At 47.8% G+C, this 17,120-nt stretch overlaps 1 protein-coding gene across 2 annotated transcripts in view; it reads left to right on the forward strand.

The window, feature by feature from the left end:
- POLA2 (DNA polymerase alpha 2, accessory subunit) overlaps nucleotides 1-17,120 on the forward strand; it is a 50,915-nt gene that overhangs the window by 8,976 nt on the left and 24,819 nt on the right. For both annotated transcript variants that reach the window (XM_039482714.1, XM_039482713.1), the window contains exons 7-13: nucleotides 72-160; nucleotides 1,478-1,633; nucleotides 2,277-2,339; nucleotides 4,050-4,092; nucleotides 5,663-5,787; nucleotides 16,127-16,165; nucleotides 16,721-16,794. In XM_039482714.1, the coding sequence (XP_039338648.1) occupies nucleotides 72-160; nucleotides 1,478-1,633; nucleotides 2,277-2,339; nucleotides 4,050-4,092; nucleotides 5,663-5,787; nucleotides 16,127-16,165; nucleotides 16,721-16,794 (589 nt within the window). The remainder of the gene's footprint in view (nucleotides 1-71; nucleotides 161-1,477; nucleotides 1,634-2,276; nucleotides 2,340-4,049; nucleotides 4,093-5,662; nucleotides 5,788-16,126; nucleotides 16,166-16,720; nucleotides 16,795-17,120) is intronic.

Below are 17,120 nucleotides of genomic sequence, written 5' to 3' on the forward strand. Positions count from 1 at the left end.
GCTGACTTCATGTTCTGTCTCCTTGTTTTTGCAGAAATCTTAAATGTTCTTACACTGTTTTATGATTTTAGTACTGTCCTGGAAGATAGAAGAACTTGGGGATGCACTGAAGAAACATTACAAGATTGAGGAGTTCATGTCTGTGTTAGTCCCTGCACAGGTAAGCACTGCATCTCAGGAGCTTTTTCATAAGTGTGCGTGTTTGCAAGTCTCTTCTGTTATGTCTTTGTCTGTCACTACATTGCATTGGCAGTGATTTTTCCATTAAATATTGCAGGATATATAGAAGTTGCATCTTTGAGACTGTTGGTCAATGGCATGTTGTGTAGTTACCCTCTGCTTCCTTATTCTCAAGGAAACTTATAAGAATAGAGGATTTGTCAGACTGGATCAGACCAGGGGTCTGTGTAGCCTGATATCCTATCTCTGACAGTGGCCAATACCAGATGCTTTAGAGGAAGGTATAAGAAACATCAAACAGGACAACAATGGAATTACTCCTATAGGGGACCTTCCACATGCCTATTGTTTACGCACCGGCATATGCCTTTAGGCAGGAGGGTTTAAATTCCTTCTAAACTTGTCTTATGTAATAGTGGATGTTAATGTTATCCATATAAATTAGGCTTAGGCAGACTCCAGCTTTTACATATAAGGAGAACCAATAGCCAGAAAGCAGCAAAGAGTCCTGTGGCACCTTATAGACTAACAGACGTTAGCCAGAAGGTCAGCAGTATGTTGGAACTGTCTGAAGAGCCAGAGCCAGAAGACCAGCTGGAGCATGTGAGGATGTCTGTAGGAGGTGGAGAGCAGCAGAGCAGACTTGCACAACCTGAACAGTGAGATAGTCCAAACCGGAGAGGACGGATGGTCTAGAGTTTAGGGCACTGGCCCGAGACCTGGGTTCAATTCCCTGCTTGGCCAACAGATTCCTGTATGACCTTGGGAAGTCACTTAATTTTTACATGCCTTAGTTCCCCATCTGTACAGTGGAATAATAGTGCTTTGTTCACCATACCAGGGTGTAATGAGGATAAATACCTTAAATATTGTGAGCTTCTCAGATACTACAGTATTGAGATACATGTAAGTACTTTAGATACAATTGTGACCATGGATCAATTTGATTGGTTTGCATTATCGCCTCCTTAAGTCAAGTTGGCCCAGCAGAAATGGGCCTGATTTGCAAACTACGGTAAAAATTTGTGTCTGCAAGGAGTTGCACCCACAACTGATTCATTGAGAGAGAGCTTTATTTCTCTCCCAGGAAGTCCATTGTTAGGCTCGTTTATTGCAGGTCAAAAATTGGGCCTGAAAATTAGGCCTGAGGTGTCTCTTCCTTGCCCTTAGTTTTTTAAGGCAAGATCCATACACTGGGAATTTGTGGAGCTTCGGAGACTGCTGTCTTGCATGGGATATGACTTTGTGCTATAGGATTCCTTTTGGCTAAGATCATTCTATGCTTTCTGTTCTGTAGGAACCGGTCACTGTGCTGGGACAGATTGGCTGTGACAGCAATGGAAAACTGAATGCCAAGTCGGTCATTCTAGAAGGGGATCGGGAACACTCTTCAGGAGGGCAAGTTCCTGTGGATTTATCAGAACTGAAAGAATACTCCCTCTTTCCAGGACAGGTGAGGTGTTGGATAGGGCATATTGCTGGGGGCAGAAGGGGCTAGGAAATCTGTCCATTACTTTGAGATGCAGGAATTATATAAGGTAGTTTTCAAGGTTTGAGTCCTGGTTTCTAGAATGCTGGGTGTGGAGGGTTAGAATTGTCAAAGGAGCCTAATCAGTTTCAGTGGAATCTGGGTAACTTTGAAAATCACTTAGTCTCTGTGACTCAGTTTATCCATCTTTAAAATGGGGCTGATGCTTACTTTGTTTTGTAAAGCACTTTGAGATCTGGATATGAAAAATAATAGCCACAGTCTTATTATTACTACTTGAGGGATAGGCAGAAGTAAATTACTTTACTTTGTAATAAAACCATTCTGGTGTAGTAGACACAACACTGGACTGGGGACTTGGATATTATGCCTGGCTCTGCCACTGGCCTATCAGGTGACCTTGGGCAAGTCATGACCCCTCTCAGTGCCTCAGTCTCCCCTCTGTAAAATGGAGCTAATGCTATTGACCTCTTTTGTAAAGTGTTTTGCAATCTACTGAAGAAAATACTAAATAAGAGCTAGGTATTATCAATAGCCTAGCCCTTTCCTGAGTCTGAACAAGCAGTCACCCTGGTGTCATGGTTTCTTCTATTTAATGGTTTTCCAGGTTGTGGTGATGGAGAGTATTAACAGTACGGGTGGAAAACTGGTTGCATCTAAGCTGTATGAGGTGAGTAAACTAAGCACAAATTCTTTTCTACTCTTCCCATGTCTTTGTGCTGTCAATGAAACATCAGGAGCAGGTCTAGAACTTTTCCCAGACACTGGCTTATCTGTTCTTACAAACATAGGTGCCGACTCCAGGGATGCTCCTGGGCTGGAGCACCACGGGGTGGAGGGGAAAAGGTGGGTGCTTAGCACCCACCGGCAGCCCCCCCCATCAGCGCCTCCCACTCCCATCTGCCACAATCAGCTGTTACGCAGTGTGCAGGAGGTGCTGAGGGGAGGAGCAAGGACTGGATGCGCTCAGGGGAGGGGGTGGAAAGGGATGGGGTGGGGATGGGGCCTGGGACAGAGCCAGGGGGAGCACCCCTGGGCACATTAGAAGCTCAGCGAATATGCTTACAAGTGATTTTAGAGTTGGATGATCAAAATAATGTAATTGTGACATAATTCTGAATAATTAACCCTTCTGGTAAAAAAGGAGTTAGTCTTGTCTATCTAAGTAACTTGTACTGTGTACAAGTTAATCTTACCTTTGTGAGGCACATCTGTTAAAACATGGGTCTAAGCTATCAAAAGTAGGTAATGATTTTGGGGTGCCTCTATTTTTGAGTTCCCAATGTGATACGTTTAAAGAAGCCTGGCTTTCAAAATGTGCTGAGCACCCACTTCCTGAAAACTGGGCCCCTTTAGTGTGTCTCAGGTTGGATCCCCCCCAAATTGTCAGGGACTTTTGAAAAATTTAGGCCAAGGTTTGTTTGTTTTTTTCAATGTACGTCTTTTGTGTTAGGTTTATTGCATCTGTGTATCACTAGGTGTTTGATATGGTGACACCCTAGAACATCAGAAAATACAACACTTATTAATGTGGCATCCAGAAATCAAACTGCTAGAGAAACTATATCCACAACTCACTGGGAGTCCCATCACCTTTGATAGTGCCTGAATAAATAGGCTTTGCAAAGTTAATAAAACTAAAGAGTGCAGAAAGGAATACTTTCTGTTGAGTTTCAATGCTGATTCTAATAGATCAATGATATTCCCCCAACTCCACATTCTGATTCGCAAACACCTCCTGTAGTGCTGATGTTCCTTGAAATCTACATACAAAAACCGGGCAATCTAACTTTTACTTCCTTAGCAAGCATCCCTCCGCCTGTTTTGTGCACATGCAGCTGGCGTGGTTACATTGCATCTTTATTCCACAACTTAGACATCTTGCAAAGACCTCTTAAGTAAATGCTTCTTACTAAGTATCACAGGGTTTGTCTGAGGCTATCCAAGTGCCCCTTTGGGGATATATAGTTTTTGGATGGCTGTTGCAGTGATGTCATATCTATCAGTAATGCATGAGGCTGACTTCCCCCCCACCCTCAATTTTTTAATCTCACTAAGCCCCTGTGGGCAGTAGATTTATAGAGCTTAATGCACATCACAGTTGAGGTCACTTGCCCTATGGTCTTGTGCTTCACAGTACCACAGAGGCATGTGTTAATTACCCAGGAATGTATTTGTCCCTATTAGCTGATCAAATCAGACTTTCTCCTCACTCCTTCAGAGGCTGTTACAGTGCAGAGATGGAGTAAATGTCTTTCAGGTAGAGGCTATGGACCAAATCCTACTGTGGGTTTATATTGGTGTTGCTGAGAGTAGAATTTGGCCATGCGCAATTATTCCCTTTGCTTGCAATGATTTTTCAAGTATCCTTTCTCTTCAGGGGGTGCCTCTTCCTTTCTACCAATCTACAGAGCAAGCTGATGGTGAGTTCAGTCTTTAAAAATGATTTTTCCCCCTGCCCCCCAGCTTAGAAAATCAAGGTTAGCTTTTCATACTGGTCCTGTAGAGAATTAGAGACACACACACATATGCGCGCGCGCTTTCTCTCTCTCTCTCTCGCTCTCTCTCCAGCACAAACTGCAGCTAGTGCAGTTTCTCAGATCTGGTGCATATGAAACTGTTTAAAAGCATCATTACTGGGCATAGCTTCTTATTTTTTTTTAATAGGTCCATTGTGGGATTGTTCTTGGATCTGATCCCAGTGATCTATTGTTTAAAGTAATCTCCTGTGCTCTGACTCTGCACTGAGAATGTAATGAAAAGCTGAATTAATTTCAGGGTCTGGCTTCAACCCAACCAAAGGCATTTAATTAGAATTTTTAAGACAGGCCTATATAGATACAGATATAGATAGACTGGAGAGATCAACAGTGACTTCTCAGCATGTGATGAACGGATCATTTTTCCTCTGTTTCCCTCCCGGATTGCCCTTCCGGTAGATGGAAAGCTGCTGAATTTTATTGCTACTGGAAGGGCAATCCGGGAGGGAAACAGAGGAAAAATGATCCGTTCATCACATGCTGAGAAGTCACTGTTGATCTCTCCAGTCTTTCTATATCAGAGTCTCAACCTCCCTTGAACCACGCCTTAGCACTGCCCCCCTTAGCACTTCAAGGCTCCCCCCACTACAAAAATACCCCCCCCCCAAGCACACTAAGTCACAACAGCACCCACTCAAATTTGGCCCAGTCTCTCCTCTATCAGATGGAGGGGTGGCTGAGCCAAACCTGAGAGGTGATGCCACATCTCCCCTCCTGCAGACCAGATGGCAACACCACTCCTTTAAATTTGAGCCATTCCCCTACCCCCTGGCCATGATGGAGGGGTGGATAAGCCAAACCTGAGTGGTGCTGTGACCTAACCACTGAACTGTAAGAAGGCTCATCAGGCCCCCTCAAAGTCTGATGTGCCCTTTCATTGAGAACTTCTGGCTTGATTTATTGTGCAACGAAGATATCAGTACATCTGGCTAAACTTGGAGGTGAGCTGAACAGGGCAGTATGAATCACTCATGATGCTGAATTGTCTCTCTTCCTTCTACTTCTCATCCTCCCCATGCAAATACTTAACACAAGCAATGTCTTGGCTGTAGTCTGGGTTTTTACCCTCCTTCCCTCCATCAGTGATGTGGCACTACATGATTGCCTGTCAGAAGAGAAGTGTTTTTTTAAATAAAATGATAAAGAGAAATATTTTAAGTGGCAGGGTGGGGAATGCTCTTTTGTATTGCACACCGCAGCCAGAAAAATCTTAACAGCTAAGAAATAGCTGTGTGTGTGTGTGTGTGTGTGATCTTAAAAGTCACACCACAGTTCCTCTCTTTCCATATGATGGATGCTTCTGTGTACAACATCTGACAGCAAGATCTTAGAGAGAGAAAACAGCACCCGGCAAAGGGAAATCCCCCACGTGTGTGATGGCAAGATAGAGGATGCCCTATGGGCAGAGGGGGAGCTTAGAAACTTGTGCTGACACTGCTGCAATACATTTTAGATTTGGAGCTGCAAATGGTCTTGGTTGCTTGTGGGCCCTACACAACTTCTGACAGCATCACCTATGACCCTATGTTGGATCTGATTGATATTATCAACAAAGACAAGCCAGATGTTTGCATCCTGGTAAGAGAGACTATTCCTTAATTTTAGATTATTCAGGAGAAGAGTTGCATGTTTGGGTACAAATCCTGCAATGAATTCTTTGCAGATGGACCCCTGCCCACCATGGAGCCCATTGACTTCAGTGGGGTTCCATGCAGGGGTCTTCCCACAGGGAGATCCTGGCAAAACTAGGGCTGCAGTCCCAACTAGGTGTCTCCTGAGAAATGGCTTTTGCCCTAGTAATTATCCTGAAATATTTCTTCTGTTTATGTAGGACCTGTTCTCCTCTACCTCCAACTCTTATTACATCTGGACATAAATTTATATTCTGATCTCTCAAAAAACTTAAGCATTTTTATTATTATTTGTATTACCATAGCATCTAGGAGCTCTAGTCATGGGCCAAGGCTCCCAATTGCACTAGGTGCTGTACAAACACAAACACGGTCCTTGCACTAAGCTGTAAGTATAAGACCAGAGACAACAGATGGAGACAGACAGACAGGACTACAATGAGACAATACTGGCTAGCATGCTAGACTGTGGTCTCAGCACACCAGCGGCCTAACTATTGTCAATTTTTTTTTTTTTTTGAAGGCATCACAGAACAGAAGTCTTGAGAGTTTTGAAGGAGGATAATGAGGTAGCTTTCTAGATGTTTTTGGGGAGCTCCTCTCAGTGTGAGGGGCAGCATGGGAGAAAGCACAAAGGTGCTTAACTCTAGGCATGTGAGTAGTGCCATTGATGTCAAGGGGACTGTTCATATGCTTTAAATTAAGCATGTGCATAACTTTTTGCAGGATTGGGGCTTTAGAATGTAAGCATTGTAGAGCAGTGTCTGTGTCGTTCTGTATGTTTGTACAGTTCTTAGCACAATGAGGTCCTGATTCCAGTTGTGGCCTTGGTCCATAATAATAGGATGCTAAAGCACAAATCCTTTAAGAATCATTGCAGCTGTTTGACTGCATAGTAACACAACTTAACTGTTTAGGACTAGAAAAGATGATGATTCCCATATCTAATTAAAATTGCAGGTGGGGAATTAAAGGAGGCAGAATGGAATTACTCAAAGCTGGAGTTTGGCCAGGCCACTGGGGTTAATGCTCTTACAAAAAGTTCTATGGGATAGTTAATGAACATGGGCTTTCAGGACCTTAGTTTTATTTCCTTTTTTTATGCAGTTGCTTTGTAACTAAATGGTATAACATAAAGCTGAAAACTGTTTCCATTCAAAAATACTAGGCTTAAAAAATGATGTGATTAATTAGGCTACAATCCAAAAAGCAAGATGACCCTTCTTAGTCAAAGCTTATTGCTGCAAGTCCGCTCACAAGGCCCATAATATATGAATGCTTTTTTTCATCTCCATGTGAAGTTTTGAATTCCCTGATGCAAATACCTACCTTGCTGTAATGTGCACATCTTCTTGGTTGACAGGAATAGCCCTAGAGTTAGTGCAACCTAGAGTTAGTACATGCCTTTCTCTGTGCCCGATCCATAAACGATGTGAATCTGTCTCTAGCTGAACTGTAACATGCTCGCATCTTCTCTGGAGTGGGCACGGAGGCAGAGACATTGATTAATGGATTACATACTTCCCTGGGACAGAGGAAGCTCATTCCAAAGTGTGTGAGGCGTACAACAGTTCAGATTCTAGGACCTCTCAAGCTGATCTGTCCAGAGGATGTCTGTGACCTACTGTAAATTGGGTGCAAGGGGCATGGGACACAACCACCCAGGCCAGGGGATTACGTTAGGATTTCTAGTGACTTGAGCATAGGACTGGAAGCCAGGGGCTCTCTCTGCCACTATCTTGTTCTGTGTCTTGGGAAAGTCTGTGTGTCTAAGGCTTCCCCATCTGAAAAAGAAATAACTCAGTAACTTACAGGAGTGAGTGTAAGTGCACAGTAGTATTAAGAGGAAGTTCTGGTATATAGTATAGCCTAGAGCCCCAACTGAGGTCGGGGCCTTGTTGTCCAAGGTGTTGCACAGATACAGTGAGACAGTCCCTGCTCTGAATAGGCAAGACAAATAAAGAGTGGGAGGTGAAACAGGCAGAGAGAGAGGAAGTGACTTGCCCACAGTAGCAGAGCTGGGAATAAACTTGGGTCTCCTGACTGCTAGGCCAGTGCTCTATCCATTAGCCCATGTTGCCTCTTTGTCTTTAAACTGAATTCTAAACAATACTAGCTGTAAACCAAAGAATTTTTAGATTATGTACCACATAAGGGATAGGGTTTATCAGCTAGCCCACTAGAGGTCGTAGTGTGACTTCAAAACCAAGCCGTGTCTGCCCAGAAGAGACTAGTTGCAGTAACATTTTTTTGTTAGATAATCTCATTTTATATATATATATTTTAAGAATGCACAATGAATTTAAACCAAAAATGAAGCCCAATGTCTGTATGTAACTACATAAAGCTACCCATAGCCTCACAATCCCTGTGAGAGTGTCCAACAAATACAGGCAGTTATTAAATACCCTTGGGAGACAGTGATTTACCCTTCTATTCAGAAAAGGTGAAAGGCACCTTGAAAAAAAGAGTTACAAGAAGGTAACTGTTGTTCTTCGAGATGTGGTGTTCATGTCCATTCCAATCAGGCATGTGCGCGCGCACAGTAGCAGGAAGATTTTTCTCCTAGCAGCAATCATAGGGTCAGCCTGGGTGCCCCCTGGAGTCTCACCTTCATGGCATCCAATATAGAGCACTGCTGACCCTACACCACCTCAGTTCCTTCTTGCCAGCTACTCCGACAGAGGGGTACAGGGTGGGTATTGGAATGGACATGAACACCACATCTCAACGAACAACAGTTACAAGAAGGTAAGTAACTGTTTTTAATTCTTCGAGTGCTTGTTCATGTGAATTCCAATCTGGGAGTCACCTAGCCCAAGTTCATGTGGCGGGGTCGGAGTCATCCACTGATTGGAGCGCCATTCTACCAAAGGCTGCATCATCTTAAGCCTGCTGCATAATCACATAGTGCATGGTGAAAGTGTGGGTGGAGGACCACGTTGCTGCTCTGCAGATTTCCTGAGTAGGGAGCAGAGTCAGGATCGCTGTTGTTGAAGCCTGCGCCCTGGTGGAGTGCACAGCGATCGGGGATGCGGGAACCCCTGCCAGGCTGAAGCACTCGCGGATGTAGGATGTGATCCACAACAAAATGTGTTGTGACGACATGGGTAGGCCTTTCATTCTGTCCTGCCACCACCACGAATAACTGGACCGATTTTTCTGAACGGCTTCGTTCTCTCGATGTAAAAGGTTAGCGCCCTGCAGACATCTAGTGAGTGGAGTCTGCTCCCTACCGCTAGAATGCAGCTTAGGGTAGAACACTGGGAGAAAGATGTTCTGTTTAATGTGAAACTGTGACACAACTTTTGGGAGGAAAGCAGGGTGAGGCCTGAGCTGCACCTTGTCCTTATAGAACACAGTATAAGGGGACTCTGAGGTTAGGGCCTTGAGTTCAGACACCCTCCTGGCCAAAGTTATTGCCACCAGGAATGCCATCTTGTAAGAGAGGTAGAGCAGGGAGCACATTGCCAAGGGCTCAAAAGGCGGTCCCATGAGTCTAGAAAGGACCAGGTTGAGGTCCCAGACGGGGACAGGCTGGCTGACATTGGGGTATAGCCAGTCGAGCCCTTTTAAGAACTGGCTGACCATCGGGTTAGCAAACACAGAGCAGCCTTCCTCGCCTGGGTGAAAGGCCGAGATGGCGGCTAAGTGCACCCTTATTGACGATAACGAAACCCTTGCTGCTTCAGATGGGGGAAGTAGTCCAGAATAAGCGGCACTGATGCTAGTGTCAAGGACGAATGGCGCTGCACCAACCAGATTGAAAATCTCTTCCATTTGGCAAGGTATGTGGCTCTCAGAGAGTTTTCTGCTGCCAAGAAGGACCTGTCTAACCTGGCCTGAACAGGAAAGCTCAATCTGGTTCAACCATGGAGCTTCCATACCATGAGGTGAAGCAACTCAAGGTTCGGATGTTGAAGACAACCGTGATCTTGTGTCAGAAGGTCCGGGAAGAGTGGCAGCTTCCACAGACATGTCTAGGAGAGATGTGTACCAGTGCTGACTGGGCCAGGCTGGTGCTATCAATATGACCTGAGCTTGTTCCATCCAGATCTTGAGGAGCACCTTGTGAATGAGCGGTATGGGTGGAAAGGCGTATAGGAGACAACCTCCCCAATGGAGGAGGAAAACATCTGCTGGAGCCCAGGCTGTGATTTTTTTTGGAAGGAGCAGAACTGCTGGCACTTCCTGTTGTATTGCATGGCGAATAGGTCTATCTGGGGAAAGCCCCACCTCTGGAAGATTGAAATCACGACGTCCAGGCGAAGGGACCACTCATGTTCATGAAACGACATGCTGAGGTGATCTGCCAGCTTGTTCTGTACCCCAGGGAGGTACGACACTTGCAGGTGTAGTGAATGTTCTACACAGAAGTCCCACAGCACGAGGGCTTCCTGGCACAGGGGAGAGGAGCGCACACACTCATTTGTTGATCTAGAACATTGTCGTGGTGGTGTCTGTCATGACACCACATTGTCCCGTTAAGTATGCCCGGAAGGTCTGGCATGCCAGGCGCATCGCTCTTAGATCTCTGACATTGATGTGAAGAGCCAGATCCGCCTGAGATCAGAGACCCTGAGTCCTGCGGTCTCCTAGATGTACTCCCCAGCCCAAGTCTGATGCATCCATCACTAGCAACAGAGATGGCTGCAGACTGGCGAAAGGGATCCCTGAGCATACCTCCTGAGGGTCGAGCCCCCTAGGAGGGAGTTGAGGACCAGGCGAGGCAGGGTCCCGATTCTCTCCAAGCTATCCCTGGCCAGGCGGTACACTGACGCGAGCCACGACTGAAGAGATCAAAGCCTTAATCTGGCATGCTGCACCACATAGGTACAGGCAGCCATGTGTCCAAGAAGCTTCAGGCAGTTTCTTGCTGTGGTGGTGGTGGGAAACTATCTGAGGCCTCAAATCATATCAATCAGGGCCTGAAACCTCACTTGTGGCAGGCATGCTCTGGCCTGGGTCGAGTCCAATATTTCCCCTATAAATTCTATCCTCTGGACTGGGGACAGAGTTGATTTTGCTTCATTTAGAAGGAGACTCAGGTTGTCAAAGGTGGTTCTGATGTATCTGACCTGATCTTCTACTTGGGTCTTGGAGTGACCCTTGATCAGCCAGTTGTCAAGGTAAGGAAACACCTGTACCTGATGCCTGCACAGAAATGCAGCTACGACTGCCATGCACTTGGTGAAAACATGAGGTGCTGCTGACAGGCTGAACAGGAGGACTGTAAATTGGTAGTGAGTGGTGTTCACCACAAACCTGAGGTACTTCCTGTGGGGCTGGGTGATCGCGATATGAAAGTGCACATCCTTCAAGTTGAGAGCGACATACCAGTCTGCTGGAGCCAATGATGGAGGCCAGAGAGACCATGCGGAACTTGAGTTTCTTTATAAAGTTGTTGAGTCCTCGCAGGTCCAGGATGGGCCTGAGGCTGCCTTTGGCCTTCGGTATTAGGAAATAGTGGGAATAAAAGCCCTCACCCCTGTGCTCCTAAGGAACCTCCTCCACTGCCCTAAAGATAGGAGCGACTGCATCTCCTGGATAAGGAGTTGCTCATGAAGCGGGACGGGGAGGGGTTTGGAAGGGCAGGAGGTCACAGAATTGGATGGAGTATCCCTAGTCTACCGTGAGGAGCACCCATCAGTCTGAGGTGATCAGGATCAGGCACGGTACAAAGGGGATAGTCAGGACGAGAAGGTAAGGTGGGGTGGATCCATTGTCGGATGTGGTACACCATCATTGACCTCAACGGCTTGGGTTGTCCCGAGCCCTGGCCAGAGGGTTGGTGTGACCTTCTCCTGCCATTCCGATTCCTCCTTCTGGACCCATCTTGGCAGTTCTGATGACCGAACCGCTGCTGGAGCTGCGGACAGAAGTGTTTCTGCTGCGTCGAAGGAGTATAGTGGCCTAGGGACCTGAGGGTGGCTCTGGAATCTTTAAGGCTGTTTAGCTTTTTGTCAATCTTCTCTGAGAAGAGAGTCTCGCCCTCAAAGAGCAGATCTTGGATGGTCTGCTGTACGTCATAGGGGAGGCCAGAAACCTGAAGCTATGAGTCCCTTCTCATGGCCACTCTAGTAGCCATAACTCTGGTTGCTGTATCTGCCCCGTCAAGTGCCACCTGAAGGGATGCTCTGGAGATCAGTTTCCCTTCCTCAACCAAAGCCGAAAATTCAGCACAGGAGTCTGAGGGCAGCAATCCGTAAATGTAGCCATCACTGAGCAGGCATTGTAGGAGTACCTGCTGACAATGGACGGCCTGCTGGTTGGATATGCGGAGTTGCAATCTCCCTGTGGAGTAAACCTTTTGCCTGAAAAGGTCCAATTTTTTGGCGTCCCTATTCATGGGCGAAGGGCCTTAAAATCCTTACATCTCCCGCTGGTTAGCGGCATCCACCACCAGTAAATCAGACTGAGGGTGGGAACAGAGGTGTTCATAGCCCTTGGAGGGCACAAAGTACTAGTGCTCATTGCACTTGGCCATATGTGGCAGTGAGGCTGGGGTCTGCCAAAGGGTCTTGGTCATGTCTGTGATTGTCTTTTTATCAGTGGCAAGGCGATACAGGCAGGGCTAGAGGGAGCCAGGATGTCCACCACAGGGTCCCCATCATCCACAACTTCCTTTACCTTAATGCCTAGACCCTGGGAAACCTAGCGCAGCAGCTGCTGCAACACCCTGGAGTCTTCTAGAGCTGGGGCTACTGAAGTGCCCTCTAGGGCCAGGGTGGGCAAACTATGGCCTGCAAGCTTATGCTGGGGAGTGAGGTCTGGGACTTGCCCTGCTCCGGTGCTCCAGCTGGGGTGCTGGATTGGGGGCTGCACCATGCGGCTTGGCCCCACTCCAATGCTCTAGCCAGGGCGCTGGGTTGGGGGCCGCACCACAAGGCTCCCAGAAACCGCAGCATATGGCCCAGCTCCAGCTGCTGTGTGCTCCAGTGGGAGCTGCAGGGGCAGTGCCTGCGGATGGGGCAGCGTGCAGAACCGCCTGTCTGTGCCTCCGCGTAGGAGCCAGAGGAGGGACATGCCACTGCTTCTGGGAGCTGCTCAAGGTAAGCTCCGCTCGGAGCCTGCACCCCAACCCCATGCCCCAGCCCTGATCTCCCTCCTGCCCTCCGAACCCCTTGGTCCCAGCCCAGCAGGAGCAGCGCCAAAGTTTCTGGCGCCCTAGGCAGAATTTGGGGGGCGGCATTTTGTGCGCTCCCTACGGGGTGTGTGGGAGCTTCCGGTTCCGCTCCTGTCGCGCTGCCGAAGAAGGACCCTCCACTGAAATGCCGCAGGTGACAGGTCCTTCGGCGGTGTGACGGGAGCAGAACCGGAAGCTCCCATGCACCCCGTGGGGAGCGCACAAAATGCCGCCCCCTGAATCCTGGCGCCCATGGCGACCGCCTAGGGTCGCCTAATGGAAGCGCCGGCCCTGCAGCCCAGAGCATCCTCCTGCACCCCAAACTTCTCATCCCCCATTCTCACCCCAGAGCCCTCACCCCCAACCAGAACCCTCACCCCCTTTCACACCCCAACCCCAATTTTGTGAGCATTCATGGCCCGCCATACAATTTCTATTCTCTGCTGAGGCCCTGAGGCCAAAAAGTTTGCCCATCTCTATGCTAGGGCCTCATCTGATGAGAAGGAGGAGACCACCAGGAGAGGTGGTTCCTCCCTTCCATTCTCGCCTGAGGGATCTCTTGACCCTGTGGGAACTGTGGGAGGTTGGCCTGGTCCTGGTGCTGTGAAAGGTGCGGGTGTCTGTGCTGACATCAGGCCCCATTCTGGTGCCAGCAGCTGGTGTAACATGTGTACTGGGGTTCCTGTAGCGTCAGTGCCAAGGGTGTGCCATAGCCGCATTCGGGGCTGCTGATGCCTCCGGTGCTGAAGGTAACTGTGTTAATGACTGAGGTACTGACTTCGGTCTCATGAGAGAATGAACGTCGCGGACACCACTGATGCTGCACCCAAGGGGGACCCCTGGCTCTGACTCAGGACTTGATGGAAAGCCCACAGAGTCCAAAAGGACCACTGCAGTGGATTTTGCCTTTGAGGGGCCAACTGCATCGGGTGGGACTGCCTATGGTGCTATGAGGATGATCTGCTCCTGCTATAGTTGAAGCGGTATGAATCTGACTCAGAGTAGGAGGACCAGAGTGTCACTGCTCTTCTTCAGGTAGAGTGTCGAAGCAGGGGACCAACTGTGCTCCCTGGGTGGTGGTGCTAGAGTAGAAAGGTGCCGAGGTGATGGGGATCAGCGTGCCATCATTGCCAGCTTTCCCTTAGACTGCACAGGGTGCTGGGATGGAAACTGCAGTGCCGGGACACTCTCCTGTCTCGGCAGTGAAAACGGCGCCATGAGCCTCAGTAGGTCCTGCGCCACCTCGAAAGCCTCTGGAGTGTACAAGAGCGGTAGATGCTCCACAGGTGTGGTGAGCAAAATGGGCCCAGTCTCAACTGCCTCACCTATGCAGGAGTCAACGTTGCCCCACACTGAGTCCCCGAGCCATGGCCCGATTGAGCTCTATTTCTTCTGCGCCGGTGATTGGGCCTGGTGCCGAAGGCTGGAATGTCCCCGAGAGGCTCCATGACTGTGCCAAGCTTCCTTGCCAGCATCTTTCTTAGACGCTGGATCCTGCAAAGATGGTGCAGGAGCACTTTGTGCCGAAGACAATGTGCTGGGAGCAGGATCAGCGGTGCCTGGGTCTGACTGAGGTCAGAGAGCTGCCTCCATAAGCAGAATATTGACATACTGCTCCCTCTCCTCAATGGTTCTTGGTTGGAATTCCCAACAGATCTTGCCGTGGTCTTCCTGGTGACCCTCGCCCAAGCACTGTAAGCAGTAAGTGTGGGGGATCGCTTTTTGGCATGCGCGTCACACAAATCTGGCAAGTCTTAAAGCCCAGGGATCACGGCATGTCCCAATAACAAATGTGGGGGGAACCCCCCGTAACTGAAACTTATAAAGACCTACTAAACTATAGTAACTACTGGAAACTAACTATGTACAGCATATAAAGCACTGCTAATCCACTTGCCGAAGCAAGAGAAGAGCAAGGGGAAGTTCCAGCTACTGTCATTGGTGGTAAAGAAGGAACTTGAGGGGGTGTAGGGTCAGCAGGGCTCTATATTGGGCGCCATGAAGGTGTGACTCTAGGGGGTGCCCAGGCCACAGTTGTTGCTAGGGCGGGGGTGCTCAAACTGGGGGTCGTGACCCCTCGGGGTCATGAGGTTCTTACATGGGGGGGGGGGTCACAAGCTGCCAGCCTCCACCCCAAACCCCGCTTTGCCTCGAGCATTTATAATGGCGTTAAATATATTAAAAAGTGGGGGGTGTGTTTTTTTTTTTTTTTTTTTTTTTGTTTTTAATTTATAAGGGGGGTCACACTCAGAGGCTTGCTGTGTGAAAGGGGTCACCAGTACAAAAGTTTGAGAATCACTGTGTTGGGAAAAATCTTCCAGCTACCGTACACATGTGCGTGCGCGCGCACACACACACCTGACTGGAATTGACATGAACAAGCACTTGAAGAACAAGGTGATCCCCATAATTGGCCTCCAAGGGGTCCTCTTTCTAAAGCATCTGGTAATGGCCAGTAGACTGAGCTAAATGGACCATTTGTATCCAATGTTGGGAAAACCTATGTTCAGTGATCACAAAGCACTTTCCCAGTGTATGATCAATCACACAGCTTCCCTTGCTCTGACAGCACTTTTTAGAGTGCTTTACAAAGGAGGCAAGTAACATAATACCCATTTTATAGATGGAGAAACTGAGGCACGGAGAGAGGAAAGTGACTTGCCTTACATCACTCAGAGGCCAGTAGCAGAGGTGGGACTAGAACCCAGGTCTCCAGCCCAGTGCTCTGCCCACTAATCCACATTACATCCCTCAAGTTAGATGTTAGCTCTTGGGTGGGGAAACTGAGGCACAGAGGGGCAAAGTGATGTAGTTGTTCTATGCCCACTTCTGCCCAGTAGACCTGACTCCCAGTCCCCCGCTATCATCCACTAAATTATGTTCCCTCCTTAACTCAGGAATCCTGGCTCTCCTTCCTCTGTTGTCCATTTGACCACACACTTTCCCTGAGCCAGGAGATGGAACCTAAGAGTATTGGCTCCCAGTCTCTGTTCTAGTCTCTAGAAAACTTTCTTTCCAGCTGTCTTGTATATTATCTATGTTTAATGCAGCCTGAGTCACAGTTCAGGGCTGGAGCACGAGTCAGTGAGCAGGCAGGATGCAAGGGATAGATTTTTCTCTCTTTGAATTCCTTTCTTAACTTCTTGTTTTCTTGTTCCAGTTTGGTCCTTTTCTCGATGCTAAACACGAGCAAGTTGAGGTAAGTTGCCCCCCAAGGGAGTTGAGAATCCACAAGCATTTCCCCTCTGTGGTCTAATAAATACCATGAGCTAAAATCTTGGGGCTGCTATGGATCAGGTCCTTAGAAGGCTCTCCTACCCCTCGCTGCATGTCCTTTCAGAGTGACAGCACATCAAAGGCAATGCCGGTGCAACAACCATGGAGAGAGATTCCTTGACTTTGCCCAAGAATTTAGATGAGTCTTGTCAGAAGTATTTACTGTCCATTAGAATCCTTTAATTGCCAGGCAACCCAAATATCCATGGCTTCTTTACACGGATGAATCCTGGCCTCCCTAGGAGGCTATCGCCATGTTACCAAATGAAACCAGGATTTATTAACTTTATGGGCAGCCTTTTAAAGAATGACCTTCAAACTTTAGTTGTCATTGCCTCACTGTTCCTTGTTCACTGTGTGCAGTGGCTACCAGAGTCTTTCACAGTCTGTTTGGCTGAACTCTGCTCTTGGCATGGTCTATGTGACTTTCGTCAGAGAAAACTTGTAACAAATCAAGTTGTTCTTTCTTTGTCTGTAGAACAGTCAGCTCATTGGATCATTTGAGGATATCTTTAAACGTTGTCTGAAGATGATAATTGAAGGGACAAGAAGGTATGTATTAAAGAGCCTTTGTGCTCTTTTGTCAGCTTCCATCCAAGGATTTGAAAGCATTGGGAAATGTGACTGAATTAAGATTTTCCATCCCTTGTGTGTGCTGTATCTCAGGGAGGTGCTGAGAGATGAGATGGTTCATCCATGTTCTCAGAGCGAGTGTATGACAATACTGGGATTAGAACACATGAATCCTGATTCCCAGTCCCTTCCTTAGGTTACTAGAAAATGACTCCTTTCACAATATGGAGCCTAAGCCAATCTGATTCTCTAGTCTGCCTTTGAGAGGAAGGATGGCCTTGTAGTTAGGGCATTAGACTGGGATT

Source organism: Mauremys reevesii, linkage group 7, assembly GCF_016161935.1.
Source record: "Mauremys reevesii isolate NIE-2019 linkage group 7, ASM1616193v1, whole genome shotgun sequence".
NCBI classification, from domain to species: domain Eukaryota; kingdom Metazoa; phylum Chordata; order Testudines; family Geoemydidae; genus Mauremys; species Mauremys reevesii.